The sequence below is a fragment of the Cnephaeus nilssonii genome, assembly GCF_951640355.1.
Source record: "Cnephaeus nilssonii genome assembly, chromosome: 21".
NCBI classification, from domain to species: domain Eukaryota; kingdom Metazoa; phylum Chordata; class Mammalia; order Chiroptera; family Vespertilionidae; genus Cnephaeus; species Cnephaeus nilssonii.
Genome location: NC_137092.1, coordinates 6,417,383 through 6,432,727, shown reverse-complemented (window position 1 = coordinate 6,432,727; position 15,345 = coordinate 6,417,383). Strand labels below are relative to the sequence as shown.

At 57.3% G+C, this 15,345-nt stretch overlaps 1 protein-coding gene across 1 annotated transcript in view; it reads right to left on the bottom strand.

The window, feature by feature from the left end:
- PROK1 (prokineticin 1) overlaps positions 1-378 on the bottom strand; it is a gene marked incomplete at both ends in the record, with an annotated part of 2,529 nt that extends 2,151 nt beyond the window's left edge. Inside the window, one exon of the mRNA XM_079762025.1 lies at positions 307-378. Within this exon, the coding sequence (XP_079618151.1) occupies positions 307-378 (72 nt within the window). The remainder of the gene's footprint in view (positions 1-306) is intronic.
- Positions 379-15,345: the final 14,967 nt, after the last annotated feature.

Sequence of the window (15,345 nt, the reverse complement as noted above, 5' to 3'; positions counted from 1 at the left end):
CTATTGCCCCACATAGGAGGCCTCGTTTCACCCACGTTCCCAACTTCGCATGCTTCCTGCTCCCCTGGGCACGGGAAACAGGCCTGGACTCGCACGCAGCTCCTCCGAAGCAGCTCCGTTCAGCAGGCGAGGGCTGGCTCGGGGGGAAATCACAAATGGCCTGGGAGGGGCTGGGAGGCGGCCGGCCCCTTCCCCTCGGTCCGCTCCCCTCCCACGTCCCCACCCCGCCCCCCCATCCCGCCCTGGCTCGCTCCCACGCACACCCTGACACCCTCCCGAACCCCAGGGCAACGCCAGCCGACTCACCCCGGTGATCACGGCACAGTCGGACGCCGTCACCAGGAGCAGCAGGACCCAGAGCCGGGTGGCACCCCACATGGTCGCTGGGAGTGGAGCAAAACGCGGGCCACTCCGCTGCCTCTGGCTTCCTGCTGCTCAGCCTCATGCCAGGCGCTCCTGCCCTCCCCCCACCCCCTCCTCCCGGGTTTATCCGGTCCCCGACCCAGGCTGCCTGCTAGGCTGGTGCCGCATCACCGTGTTCCTCAGAGGATCTCAGACGCGAAGATGAGACCTGAATCCCTAATGACATCAAATCACCATCGAAACCAATAAAAACGACAGTGGCTCTGAGTCTCCCAAATCGCACGATGCAGGCGGTCCCGGCGTCGCACCCGGGCCCCTCAGTGTCACCGTGGCGCTGGCACCGTCAGGCTGTGCGAGTCTCCGTCCCTTTACGCGTTTATCCGCTGACTATGTATTACGGCTGCTCTATCGGAGGCCCCGCGCTGGGCCCCGGGAATGGAGCATGAACAAAACCGGGTGCCTGGGTCCATGTAACTTTGGTCATCGATAAGCAAACGGATTCATAATAAAATGGCTGGGTGAGCTGAGTGCTATGAAAAGTGAAGTCAGGGAAAACGACAGAGCATGACAGTGGGTGACACCTGAGACGGGGTGAGGGTCTGTCTGTCTGAGGAGCCGCGTGCAAAGGCCTGGTGACCAGTGATCAGCAGGCACTTGCGTCCCCGGAGGGAGGAGAAGGCCGGTGAGCTGTGCTGGGCAAAGGGCCTGGCCCCTGCTTCTCTGCTGAGTTCATGCCAGCGTCACCGTTTCCCAGGACTGTTTGCATGTGTGTGCATATGCGTACACGTGTGTGCATGTGTGTACACGTGTGTGTATGTGTACATGTGTGTGCGTGTGTGCATATGTGTACATGTGTGTGCGTGGTGAACAAGGGCCACTCTCGTGGGCACGGGGCAGACTCTGACCTGCCCAGCTCTGCTCACAGGTCTTGGCCGGTTCCTGCTGCTCTTCTTCATCTTGCGCCTCATTCCTCTCCTTCCCTACACAGGAAGCTTCTAGAAAGATAGAGTGCAATCCTCTTCCTTCGCCTCCTCACCCACCCCAGGTTCCCTCTGTCCCCACCACACCAGTGAAACCGCTTTCCCTGCATCGCCCTTGACCTTCTAAATGCCAACCCCCACGCGTCACTTTCCAGCCTCACCCTGTTGGCTTTGCCGTTGTTGACAGACACCTGCTCTTCCTCTACTTTCTTCTCCTTCACTCCACGCCATCACTTCTCCAGCTCCTTCCCCTCCTCGGTCTCCTCCAGGGACCCCCTGCCCCTCTCCATCCCTTAAACGAGGCCATTCCCCAGGGTTACACATCCAGTCGTCTCCTATCCCACCACACGCACCCAAATGAACCCCAGGCCACCTAAATGCTGATGACCCCAGATCTGTGCACCCCAGGCTCCCACAGGCTGATCCCCGCTGGCCCCTGCCATGCACATGCCCCTCCTCTACCCTCTTCTCTCCCTCCCCCTTAAACCCACTCAGACTGCCCTGGGTTCTTAGTTGCAAAACAGCAGAATCCAGTCTGGCCGGCCTACGCAGGAGAGGGACGAATGAAGACGATGACGCAGCTCGCTGAATTGTGTGGAGTCTTGAGAAACGGGATGGAGCGAAGGGCCCAACCACAGTGCCCGGAGCCTCACCGCGGAATTGCCCCACGAGGAGAGGGCTCCCCCGGCCGGATCTGAGGCTGCCGTCCAGGCCCCACGGGGAGCCCCTTTCTCCGTGCTGCTTCATCGCTGCGGAAGGCACACGCGGGCTGTCTGGTCGCAGGCCCGCCACGTCACACCTGCACCTGTCTGCGTGTCACACCTGCACCCACCTGCAAGGGCACTGGGTGAAGCTGACTCCAGCTGAATCCGGGAAGAGGCTCAGGTTTCTCAGGCAGCTACGGCGCGTGGGGTAGTGGCACTCAGGAGCCGAGCCTGGGAGCTTCCTGGATCCCTGAATGGCCTGCTTTCATTCGTCATTGAATCCTGTCACTTGGACACCCTCCTCCCCCGGGGCTCAGATTCACCCCCTTCCGTCTTCACCACCACGGCCGATCAGCATCTTCCTGGGTGGAAGATTGACAGGGCAATTTCCTATGCCACCTGCCCCCCACCAGCCCCCAGGTCCCACCTTGGGGACCCCTCAACCAGGGAGAAGGGAGCCAGTGCATGAATGCTGCAACCTGGAGGCCCGAGAGACCCGCTCCCTATTGGCATTCCCACCCCCTCTCCCCGCGCCCCCCTCCTGTTTGCGGGAATCGCCTCCCAAGTAGACCACCAGCGACCGAGACGTTGCCTCGGGCTGAGCTTCCGGAGACACCCAAGCCAAGATGTCACTCAGCGTCTTGGGGCTCCATCTCCCTCCTCTACAAAGTCAGAGCTTCCTGGCGCTGTGCCCCTGGGACTGACCTGCCGGAAGGGGACCTCCAGGGCCAGTGAGGCCCAGCCGAGGGCGCCGCACCTGTCTCGCCAGCAGAGGGCGCTGCACCTGTCCCACGGACAAGCCTGCCTCAGCTGTCACAGGCTGGCCTCACGGAGGTCACCTTTTCAGGACTTGTGCTGTGACTGGTTCCCGAAAGGAGAGCCAGTCCCCCGGGCTCACCTGCTCAGGGAGGGAGGCGGTGTGACGAGGCCTCCCCTTCAGGGACGCACAAGGAGCCTCCGTCCATCCGGTTATGGGATCGCGACGTAGAGAAGCCCAGGGTGCGTGCGTGCCCTTGGCTGGATATTCCCAGTGCATCTCGGGACCTTCCTGTCTGGGATGGATTCTTGTTTCCATAAGAGGATTCCCAGGCACCAGAAATCCCTCTGGTTCATTAACTCGCTGGTTCCCCGTGCATGTCAAAGCCGTCCCCTCCATGGGAGCCCAGCGATGTCTCTGAAGTGGCCGAGGCCATAACCGGGGCGGGCAGGGAGCTCCCAGACCAGAGGGAGTTTAAGGAGTCCGGGCTGAGCCGGAAGGCGTCAGGGTAGGAGGGCAAGGAGGCCCATTCGAATGGAGGTAGCGCATGGAGGGTTTCTTCACAAAGGTGTGGCATGGCGAAGGGTGGGCATGGCGAAGGGTGGGCATGGTGGCCCGCCGGTGCCATCCCTTAGGCAGCCTCCTGGGCACAGCGGGGCAGAGAGAGGGCGGGCCTGAGGGCACGGAGCAGCTGTGGAGGGTGCAGCAGCGCCAGAGACCCTCCTCTGCTGCTCCTTGCTGTGTGGCCTTGGCCAAGTCACTCCACCTCTCTGAGCCTCCGAGGGCGGTTGGCCTGAAGACGTAGGGGTCACAGCGGAAAGGAAGACACTGTGAGGGGGCTCCGTCGTTACTGTGACCTGCTTCTTCCCGGGCAGCTGGCCAACTTGCAAACAGGACCCAGACCCAGCGTGCCAAGTCGTGGGGCTAACCCAGGTCGCTGGGGGCAGGTCCCTCGGTCAGCTCACCCCCTGAGAGCCAGCCCAGCCCGGCATCTCAGGAAACGCAGCCGCTGTCTTCTCACCCGAGGAGCCTATCCTCGCGCCCTACACCCCCCACCCCCCCCCACCCCCCTACCCCCGGGAAAAGCTGTGTAAGCACGAGGCCTGGGCCGCCCTCCCGCGCCCTCGGGGCCCTGCTGTTACAAACCCCAGGATTTCCCCGGGGTCTGGCCTGTGAGCAGCCACCAGGAAGCAGGCGGTTGTTGGCGGGTCCCTGAGCCGCTGAGCTCCACAGTCCCTCGCGCAGGACGAACCTGGGGGACACGTGGGAAGAAATTTCAGGGTGGTCAGAGGGAAGGAGCTGCGGGAGCCGCCCCCACAGTCAGGCCCCCGAGCCAGGGCTCCCGCACGGGAAGGGGCGTATTCCCGGGGTGTGGGCTGAACCAGGCGATAATGGGAAGCCGCAGTGGGGATGCTCACAGCTGAGGACAACTCTGCAGCCCGGTTCCCACGGAATCCGGCGCTGCCTCCCGCCGGCCCGGAGCCCCGGCCTCCATCAGCGGCCCATCTCTCTGCTCATTAAGGGGCAATCCTTCCATTTCCGAGGCTGCAGAGGACGCGGTGGTGGCTTTAATGGGGTTCTTTAATCCGTGCACGTCTGTGCATTTGAAATATTTCATTAAAATAAATAAAAGCAACTAAATTAAAAACCAATAATTCTCTTGGTGGCAGATTGGCTAACTCAGTGAGCTAACCCGCCGGGCGTTGATGTCTCCAGCCTCGGGACACTTACTACTTCCTTCTCCACACCACCCCCCCCTCCCGGCCCCCCACGCAGGATTTAACGACTAAGCGGGTCTTTTCTTGGGGAACGAGGCCAGCAGGTTTGGAGCGGCAGCTGGATGCTGTAAGGCAGGGGGCCCCTGGGAAGCAGGGGGGCCAGGGGACACATGGCCGAGGGCACGGGCCAGCTGTGCGGCACAGCGACAGGGCTCTGCCCTCGCCCGCCCTCGGGAGGAAGGGCGCCCCAGGCCCCCTCCCAGCTGCCCGGCCGGAGGGGGAAGACCCAGGCCGGGTTCGGAACTGGCAGGAGTGGGGCTGCCTGTGACCGTGTGAGAGAGACACATCGAGTCTTAAACCAAAAACTGGCGGGGCCAGACAAAGACCCCTTGGCTCTCTCAGCCCACCTGCCTCCATCCGCCCCACCGGCCCAGCACACGTTCCACGCGGCGCCCAGTCCCTCCCGGTGATGCTGAGCTAACCCAGGGAAGACGAGGGCTTTCCTCCCCCAGGCCTCTGGGACCGACCGGCAGGGCCGCCCAGAGACCTGTGCTGCGTCTGAAAAGCCATCTCTGGGCTCCGTGGGAAAGGGCGCCAATGCTGACCGGAGTCTGCCACAGCCCAGGTGGGACGGGGTGGCCCTGGAGCCGTGTGTGTTGTAACCATCCGCTCCCACAGGAAACGTCAAGGAGACAATCACAGGCTCGGACCGGGGGAGTTCCACCTCCGGGGGAGGCCCCGGGCTGTTCCTGCCTCCACCACAGAAGTGAGCTGCCGGAAGCCGGTTCCAGCATGTCATAATTGCAAGAGTTTCATCGAAAGGTGGATGGAACTTGGGGACTCAACAAGGGCTGAGTCACCTATGTTATCGCCTGTTGGGAATGGCTAAAGGCATTTTCCCAAACCTGAAAGGGATGCATAAATGGATGGTTTACTACCAGACAGCTCAGGGCATCTTAATCTACATGGTATTGCCTCCTCCTGGCCAAGCACCTGAACAGCCAGTAGGTAATTCTTACATTCTGACAATGGATTCTGTACAGGAGCCCTACCCTTGGATGTGTGTATCTACCTCGCCTTAGGACAAATTGTGTTAATAAAAAGCAAGGGGTCCGGAGACGAGGAGAACTTAGTTCCTTTAGCCAAGTCTTCTCTGACTCCCTATAATGCCTTCCAAAATTATGTTTCGTCTCTGGACTCTTATTTAATTGACCCACAGCCCTTCTCCAGATTTCTGAACCCTTCTAGATGCTGGGTCAAGACCACCAGCGTTAGTGAACTCTAGCGATGACTCCTGCCTCGGGCCAGGCGGCCGGGTCACCCAGAGTCCTCCCTGCGAGAGCTCTGGTCGTGGGTGATGGGAACAGGGTCACAACCCGCCATGCTTCTCCATCCCTACTGTTCATGGAATTACCTGCTTTTTTTAAAAACCTTTTGGCAAAGAAGCCAGGGCTGAACCCCGGAGACCCTGCCTCCTGGGGTGCCATTCCTTTCTAGGGGGAGGAGGGGTCCCCGCGCCCGGCATCCTGGGCAGAGGCTGTGACACATCCACAGGCCGAGCACCTGAGGCCTCAAGGTCGCAAGGTCACTGGCTCCCACGAAACATCGCTTTGAAAATTGTTCCGCAAAGGCCACTCTGCCTTGGGGAGCATCCTCCTGGGGAGCATCTATCCTGGGTGAGCAGCCTCAACCCCTCCTTCCCCGTCCCTCTCTCTCGGGGATGAGCTGTGACCGAGCTAACAGGCCCGCCCTGAATAGCCTTCGGCACATTCACAGACAAAGGGGGTATGTGCCACGTACAAAGCCAGTCACTTGGGAACAAACCAGCTCCGTCCGTGGGCTGGAAAGGACGTCAGGGTCCCCAGAACGGAGGCCTGTGACTGACTCAAAAGAGAACAGAGCTGGGCAGAACCCACGGGGATGGGAGCGTGAAGGCGCCTGGGACTGGAGCTCGCGTTCTGCTGTGGGGAGATGTTAACATTCACTGCCAAGTGGGGGAAAGCTGGGAACAGAAGAGAATGGACAATGTGATTCCATTTCTCCATTCCGCACATGTGTGCGCACCCACTCAGAGAGAAAGGGATTGAAAAGAAAGGAGCTCAGACGCTCCCGTTTCATCCCGGCCAGGAGGAATTGCTCGTGGCCGTGGGTTTGGTGCTGTTTGTTTTGGTGGTTCATTTGTCTTCATACGTTGGTGCATTTTCGAAGCTTTCTCTTTGAGCCTGCATTCTTTTTGTCATAGGAAACGAAATAAATGTAACTTTTAAATACTTATAAAAAGGGTGGAGAAGGAAAAATCAGCAAAGAACTTGAGTCTGGGGATTACTTAGAATCATGCCCAGCCAGACCCTCCTCTCCTCTGACTGGTGCCCCTGGACAAGCGACTCCTCTCCCCCGGGCACCTGTCTCCTCTCCCTCCATCGCCGGGACATGCGTAGGCAAAAGCCAGGCCTTTGCTTGTGTGGTGGTTAGAGCATTTTCGGAGCGAGGGCGCTTAGCAGCCAGCAGCAGATGGTTGTGGTGCTAGGAAGAGGTTCTGCTGAAACTGGGGATGGAGAGGGGACATGAGATGGCACAGCTGGGAGGCGCCCACACTCGCCGCCCAAGTGCCCAGAAGCGCCTCCCACCCGGGCGCAAGGAGTGGGGGACACCCAGCACCTCCAGTACCTCCGGGACGCCAGTCAGCAAGATGCGCCCCACTGGTGGCCGGGACTAACATGGGAGGGGGCGGGGAGGTGGGTTCGCCTACAAGGTGGTGAGACCCACAGTGGAGGGACACAGAGGGACGCTGGGATGGGACTGAGCATGGATGGCTCCAAAGGCTTTGGGGGACATTGCACCCCGTGGGGAAAATAGTGGCAACATGCAGCGCCTGCAAAAGGGGCCACCCTGGCCCGGTCCTGCCGTGTAGATCTCGCTCCAAAGCACTGAGCTGATTCCAGCCACAGCTCCCAACAGGGAGCATCTGCCACCTTCCCCCGGGTCACCCGGAGCCTCCCCTCCGTCCTCAGGAACAGGAGAGGAGGGGCAGAGCTGTCAGGAAATTAATTGAAAGCAGCAACAAGAGCCTCGTGAAAGCATGAAAGCGTAATAAGACAGTGACTGGCTCCTCTCTCCAGGGCAGACTTGGCGTCTGCGAGCTTTCCCTCTGGGGCCGGCTGACCGCCCCCTCCCACCCGGTCCCGTCCCGGGAGGAGATGCTCTCGCCACCAGCGGACAACAGCTGTTCCCTCTCCAGTAAAGCTACAGTCAGTCCGTCCTCAGCCCCGAGCCGGGCCCACAGGGGTCACAAGGCATCGAGAGCGGCTCTTCCGAGAAAAGCCAGCAGCACGCTGCTTCTCTCTGTGCAATGGGCCTGCAAGAGGTTCTGCATTTCTTCGTCATGTGTCTGCACCAGTGAGTCTGAGGAACGCCTCTCTTGGGTGGCTGGTTAGACCAAACGGGAAGCCAAGCATTTGGAGCCGGAAGGAACCCCGATTAGACAGCACCCCCAGTGCCCAGCACAGAGCCCAGGGCCTGGGGGCAGGGTCCCCGTCGGAGGGGTGAGAACATTGGGAAATCCCAGGACTGGTCGTGGTCACAGGCACCATGGGAGCCTGGTCCGCTGCTCCTCCCTGGCCCTACCGCCTCGCCCTTCCTGCCCGTTCTATTCAACACACCAGACAAAGAGAGGCGGCAAAGACCAGCGAGACAGAGCCCCTGCCCACAAGGGACCAGTTGGAGAAAAAAGGACCTAAATGACTGTGATGTTAAAAAAGAATACCAACCATCCCAATCCTGGAAATAAGGCCAGGCGAGGGCTTTGACGTCAGTTGACCATTGTTTCCCAAGCCCACCCAAGGATCGCTTAGGGACCTGGGGGAGTGTGTACCATTCATTCAGACTCTGTGAAGTTACAGAGTGACATGGATAGGGATCAAGTCCCGTAAAGACACACACAATGTAAATCCAATAGACAAGGTAACACCGAAGATTGATTAGTTCATTGCCCTGTAGAACAATAACCAGTTTTGTTTCATTTTTCAATTGTGGTGAAATACACATACTATAACATTTTACTGCCGTAACCACTTCTAAGTGTCCAGTCCAGTGGCGTTAAGCACATTCACGCTGTTGTGCAACCGTCACCACACCCATCTTCGGAACGCTTTTCATCTCTACAATCCCTGTCCTCACCACCACGAACTCCCGTCCCTCCTGCCCCAGCCCCGGCCACCACCATTCCACTTCCTGTCCCTGAGAGCCTGGCTCTCCAGGTACCTCGTGTACATGGAATCACGCAGCCTTTGTCTTCGTGACTGATTCATTTCACTGAGCATGATGTCCTTACAGTTCATCCATGATGTAGCATGTGTCCGAATTCCTTCCCTTTTTTAAGGCTGAATAATATTCTGATGTGTGCATGTACCACATCTGGCTTAGCCATTCATCTACTGATGGACACTAGAGTTGCTGCCACCTCTTGGCTATTGGGAACAATGTCGCTATACATACAGGTGTACAAGTATCTCTGGAGACACTGATTTCCTTTCTTTTGGATGCATACCCGCAGGTGGAATTGCTGGGTTATATAATTCTGTTTAAGTTTTTGAGGAGTCACCATACCGTCTTCCACAGCAGCCTAACCATTTTACATCCCCACAATAGTGCACAAGGGTTCCAATTCCTCCATATCCTCTCTAACACTTGTTATTTTTTACTGTATTGATCATAACAGGGGGTGAGGTGGTATCTCATTGTGGTTTTCATTTGCATTTCTCTAAGACTAGTGACATTGAGCATCTTTTCATACGCTTACTGGCCATTTATATATCTTCTTTGGAGAAATGTATATTCAAGTTCTTTGCCCATTTTTTTTAAATCAGGTCGTTCAACATTTTTGTTGTTGACTTGTAGGAGTTATTTATATATTCTGAACATTAACCCTTTACCAGATACATGATTTGCAAAGGTTTTCTTCCATTTCGTGGGTTGTCTTTTCACTCTGTTGATAGTGTCCTGTGATTAAAGTTTTTAATTTTGATGTAGCCCAATGTATCTATTGTGCTTTTGGTGTCAAATGTAAGAAATCATTGCCAAAGCCTATGTGTGAAGATGTTTCTTTGTTTTCTTCTTAGAGTTCTATAGTTGTAGCTCTTACCTTTAGGTCTTTGATCCACTTGGAGTTAATTTTTTATATGGTCTAAGGTAGAGCCCAACTTCATTCTAATTCTAATTGAAAACGCTGTCTTTTCCTCATTAAATGATCTTGGCCCTCTTGTCAAAAATCATTTGCCCATACATATGAGGGCAACCAGTGCCAATGTTGTTTTTTAACCTAGAAATTTTACTCACACATTTCCCTTTAAATGTTTATCAATATCCAGTTCCTCAAAATGCTCCTGAACCAGCGTTACCCTCTTACCGGTTCTCTCATCCAGGAGTTACTAAATCGTTGACACCTGTCCAATCCACATGTTACGAAAGCCGTGTTTTGAAATGTTTGGACATCGTGCTTTCACAGTAACGTACAAAGTGCTGTAGGTGTCAGGGTGAAGACCACGTCCAGTTGGGGGATTCAAAAGCCTTTTCACCTTTGAGATCCGCCTTATGGCCAACGGGTGGACTTCTGGTAGGCAGAAAAGGTTTGGGGCACACATTTCGAACCCCAGAAATGGCAAGAAGAATGCTTGCTGGCTTTATTTGCTTCTTTCCCGTGTGTCTTAGTAAACCCTCAGTACACCGGGTGATGCTTTTACATGACGAAGCCCAGGGAGAAAACCTCCTGCCTCTCATCTGCTATTTCTCTTCTCTATTTCTCTTCTCGGCCCTTCACACGGGTCCCCCTGCAGCTCCAGGGAAGGCCAGCACCTCCATGCCCCCACCGGCCCCACACCCCCTCCTCTACCTCACGAGAGGCTAAGCAAACCCGGGCCTTTCCTTCAACACGCGCTTCATCTGATTCTGCCTTAACGAGGGAATCACACTTCCTGGCGGACTCCCTCCCGTCACGGGGGCCCCATGAGCTACCTCCCCGACAGGCTCGAGATGTTACCAGCATCCATCACCGGACACACCGCCCACAAGCCTGAGACGGAGCAGCCTCGGGCGGATCCAGCGTGGGACTCATTGGGAACATATTCCTGGCCACACCACACAGGGCGAAGCTGCAGCCTTCTGGCCACAAGGCCAGGGGCGAGCCTTCCCGTGGGGCTCGTGACTCCGGGGGGTGCTTCCGTCCCGGTTGAAGCAAAGAATCCGCACGCAACGCTGAGATGCGCTCTGAGGACCTCAGGCACGCACAGTCCTCCTGCGTGTTTGAAATCACGTTGCTGTGGTCTCCAGGCTTCCCCAATCTGAACTTCCTGACCCGTGGACATGACCTTTCTGGGGCTCTCCGTGGCCACAGCAGCCTGCACCACAGCTGGACAGTCCAGATGCCCCAGTTCTGACTGGCTGAGACTCGCTGCCCTCGCCGCTCCTCGGCGGGCCATCCAAGCACAGGAAGGAGTAACCAAGGGAGCCTCAGGGAGCCTGAGCCCTGGGCGCTGAGCCCCACCGCGCCCGCTGCCCACGCCTCCATCCCTCCTCCCGCCTCAGCGGCCCAGACGCCCCGGCTGAGGCTGCCTGGCGGTCCAGCCCCTCGGCCTGGCTCAGCCTCTACCATGTAGAGGCCACATCTCCTGGGGGCCAGCAGGGCTCCCTAAGAGCGACCGAGGAAGGAGTGAGCGGAGTGGAGACAGGCGCAGGGGTCTCAGAGCAGAGCCACCTGCTGCTTCTCAGGCTCGATGTGCACATACTGGGTGCGGTCGAGGGCAGGCAGGCTCAGGGTCAGCCAGGCCGCATCTCACTTCACCTGCAGAGCTGAGCAGCCCTGCGCAAGCCACTCAACACCTCTGAGCCCCAATTTGCACATCTGTAAAATGGTGCTAATAAGAACACCTCAGAAAGCTGCTGGATCCTATATAATAAAAGGCTAATATGCAAATCGACTGAACGGCAGAACGACCGGTCGCTATGATGTGCGCTGACCACCAGGGGGCAGACGCTCAACGCAGGAGCTGGCCCCTGGTGGTCAGTGTGCTCCCATCGGGGGAGTGCCGCTCAGCCAGAAGCCCGGCTCACGGCTGGCAAGTGCAGCGGCAGTGGCGGGAGCCTCTCCTGCCCCTGTGGCAGCGCTAAGGACCCCTCGGGGTCCCAGACTGCAAGAGGGCACCGAATGTCGTGCACCGGGCCTCTGGTATAACCATAAAACACTTAGTACAGCCCCTGGCCATCATCAATCCTCAGCAAATGTTTCTTGCTTGTGGGTGGAGGTGGACTTTGTCCTGTTTGTGTGGATGTGTGTCTCTATGAAAACAAAGTATTAGGGAAAGGACGGTAGCAAAGAAGCCGGAGAACTTGCTCGTTTCCCTAGATATTCTCTTTGCTGATGGATGTTTCTATCAACTCGGAGCGGAGGTTAGTCCCAATTTCATCTTCGCTTGTCCAGAGAGTGATAAACCGTTATCTGCTTAACGTCATCTGTGCTGCCTTCAGATCGCCCTTCCCTGTGACAGATGGGATTGGATTCCTCTTCCTACCCCTTTGGCAATTGAGAAGATCAATGAGACATTAGTCTCCGTGCCTGTGCCTCAGACTGTCTCCGGGTGGAGGGGGGCGGGGCAGGGGATGCTGAGGGTCCAGAATGAGTGTGGCAGTTGATTTACTAGTGCTGGTGTCTACAGGCAGGAGGCCCGGTCCTCCCACTGCTGGGAGGGGAGAGGAGAAGGCAGCCCTTGGGACCCTCATGGGGCCGACTCACAGGCCCGTGCTGCCAACCTGGGGGAGAGGCCAGCTGCAGCGGGGCTGGCTCATCCGGGACCTGCGCCCTGGAGACTGGCTCGCCTTGGTCTTGAAAGTCCCAAGACCATGGACACTTTCAAGTTCTGTGACCTTGACCAGAGAGTTGACCTCTCCAGACCTCAGTTACTGCATCCACAACGTGGGACAGAGATTCCTCAAAGGATGACTGTGCGATTCAAATGAGATGATTTGGCCCGGCCGGCGTGGCTCAGTGGTTGAGCCATGACCTATGAACCAGGAGGTCACCGTTTGATTCCCAGTCAGGGCACATGCCTGGGTTTGCAGGCTCCATCCCCAGGAGGGGACAGGAGGCAGCCGGTCAATAATTCTCTCTCATCATTGATGTTCCTATCTCTCTCCCTCTCTCCCTTCCTCTCTGAAATCAATAAAAAAAATTTTTTTTGTTGTTTAAAGAGATGATTTGTGTGAATGGATACAATTGGTAAAATTTTCATCTTTAAACTCAAGAGTAAGTCAATGGCCAAGTTTGCAGATATGAAAACGCAGGCCTACGGAGGTGACACCCTTAGCCCCCGCCCCGCTGCTGTTGACACGCGTGACGGCCCGATTCTCCCGGTTCCTTGGGAGCTGGAACGCCCGTAGAGGATGGGTGCAGAGGGTCAGTTTCCTGGCGGGTCCCACAGGGGCCTCCTCTAATAGGACAGCCCGGGAGAGAGCCCGTCGGGGAGCCAGAGGCCTTTCTGGGCGCCTTGCGGGGTACAGACAACACACTCACATTCTGAAGAGGCCTGGACCCCGAGGGTTTGGTGCTTCTCTTTTTATTCTCCTGCCCCTCCCTCTAGTCTCTCCCCAGAAGCAGCTCCCTCCCTAAAGGGCGTGGGGAGGGACCCTGCCAACCCAGCCCCTCCCCCACCCCACCGCCCCTCGTTAAAACCTGGGGCCGGAAAAGGCAGCGGCGCAGGCCCAGGCTGTGGGAGCGCCAAACAGACAGGCTGCTCCCGGCCAGGCCCTTCTCTGATCCAAAACAAACCTGGGTTTTTTCCATGACCTCTAGCTTAGTCACCTTTAAAACTCAGCGCTGGGACTGGGGGGGTCTGCCCCATTTACGGTGGCTCCTCGCCTAGGATCTGGGGAACCGGGAGGGAGAAGGAGGAAATGGCCCCGCGGAGCCAGCGAGGCCACCGCTCGAAGCTGGCGGACAAGCGGGCTCTGAGCAGCTCTCAAATGCCATATCTACCCTCGGGCAGAAAGAGGGCACTCCCCTCCCTCTGCCAGGGCGGGGCCGGTGTCCAGCGGCTCTAGGGCGGGGAAGGGGCTGGGGTACCGACCTCAGAGCATCTCCTCGAGCAAAGCCAAGCGAGCGAGAAGCTCCACCGAAGGCCTCTGCCACGTTCGGGGCGCTTTCCCAACAAACACACAGAAGCAGCGCCCGTCCTCCCGGGCTTGCTTGGCGACTAAAGCCTGGCACGTGACCCAGGCCCACTGCTGGCCCTTACCCGCGGGGCTCTGGGGAAATGCCACCTGCTGGCTCAGGCGCCGCCCAGCAGCGGGCAGGGTGGCAGGACTGGGTTCCTCTGCAGTAGCCACGCGGGCTGCAAGCTGTGTGGGCGCGCTCCAGCTGGTGGGAGCGGGGGCAGGGGTGTTTTCCTACCGGGGCTGGGGGATTTGTCACTGGAAACTTAGACTGAGTTCTCCAGACCCCCCTCCTGTGCCCCCCAACAATCTGGGTAACCACGAGCTCCCCAGTGTCTTTTTAAAACCCCCTTTCCTAGTCTATGGCAGAGGTGGCTTCCATTGTGTGCATTAAAAACCCTCAATGATAGTCTCGTTCAAGTTTGCCTGAGGGGTCATCTCTTGGAGTCCTGGCAGCAGCAACAACAGCTGCCCTTTGTCCGGGGCCCAGGGACAGGGAGGGTGCCAGGGGCCCAGGGACAGGGACGGTGCCAGGGGCGCTGTGTACAGTCTCATGGAATCCTCACCCCTCATTCACCGTAGGGAAAATGGAGCCATTAAGGGATTGGGGGACTTGTGGCTCAGTTGGCGACCTATGAGCCCAGGAGGGGGCGTGCAGGAGGCAGCCGATCAGTGATTCTCTCTCTTCACTGATGTTTCTCTCTCTCTCCCTTCCTCTCTGAAATCAATAAAAACATATTTTTAAAGATAATAAAATAAGCCCTAGCCGGTTTGGCTCAGTGGATAGAGCGTGGGCCTGCGGACTGAAGGGTCCCAGGTTCGATTCCGGTCAAGGGCATGTACCTTGGTTGCAGGCACATCCCCAGTAGGGGGTGTGCAGGAAGCAGCTGATGGGTGTTTCTCTATCGTCGATGTTCTAACTCTCTCTTCCTCTCCCTTCCTCTCTGTAAAAAATCAAAAAAAAATATTTTAAAAAAAAGATAATAAAATAAAATGAAAAGAGGGTAACTCAGTGTTGTGTGTAGACGCGCTCTTGAAGCTCAACCTGATTCCAAGAGAGACGGAGGCAGCAGGGGACAGGCCGGGCTGTGGGAGCCACCGTGAGGCATCTGTGGCAGGATGGGCAACCTGTGGCGGGTCCTGAGGGCCAGCGACGCCCTACCAGGTTCATAGCTGGTGAAGGAACAGAGAGATCTGACTGTCCGAGGGCTCCCCGGGACAATGGCGGAGGTGACTGACAGAGGAGGCACTGTCACTCCACAAGCGTCTTCTCTGGAGCCACCAGGCTGAGGGGACGGGCAGAGGCACACGGCACGGCACACGGCGCAGCAAGCACCTCAGGGCGCAGGCCTGCCTCGCCCACACATGCTAACACAGGAAATCCCTCTGCCTGCATTTCAAGCACTTATTTGATTTGCATAATTCCGAGGCCAATGGATCTTCGCATTAAGGCTGATGTGACGTGGGCTGCAGACAGCCTCATTAAGAATGAGGCATCTTATCAGCTCCTCTAAATTTTCTTGTCTCTGGGCTACAGTTTTCTCTGCTGGGTTGATCATTTTTTTTTTTATTCATAAGGGCTTCGTTCCGATTTGTCAAGGCTGCATTAACCGGGCAGCTAATGG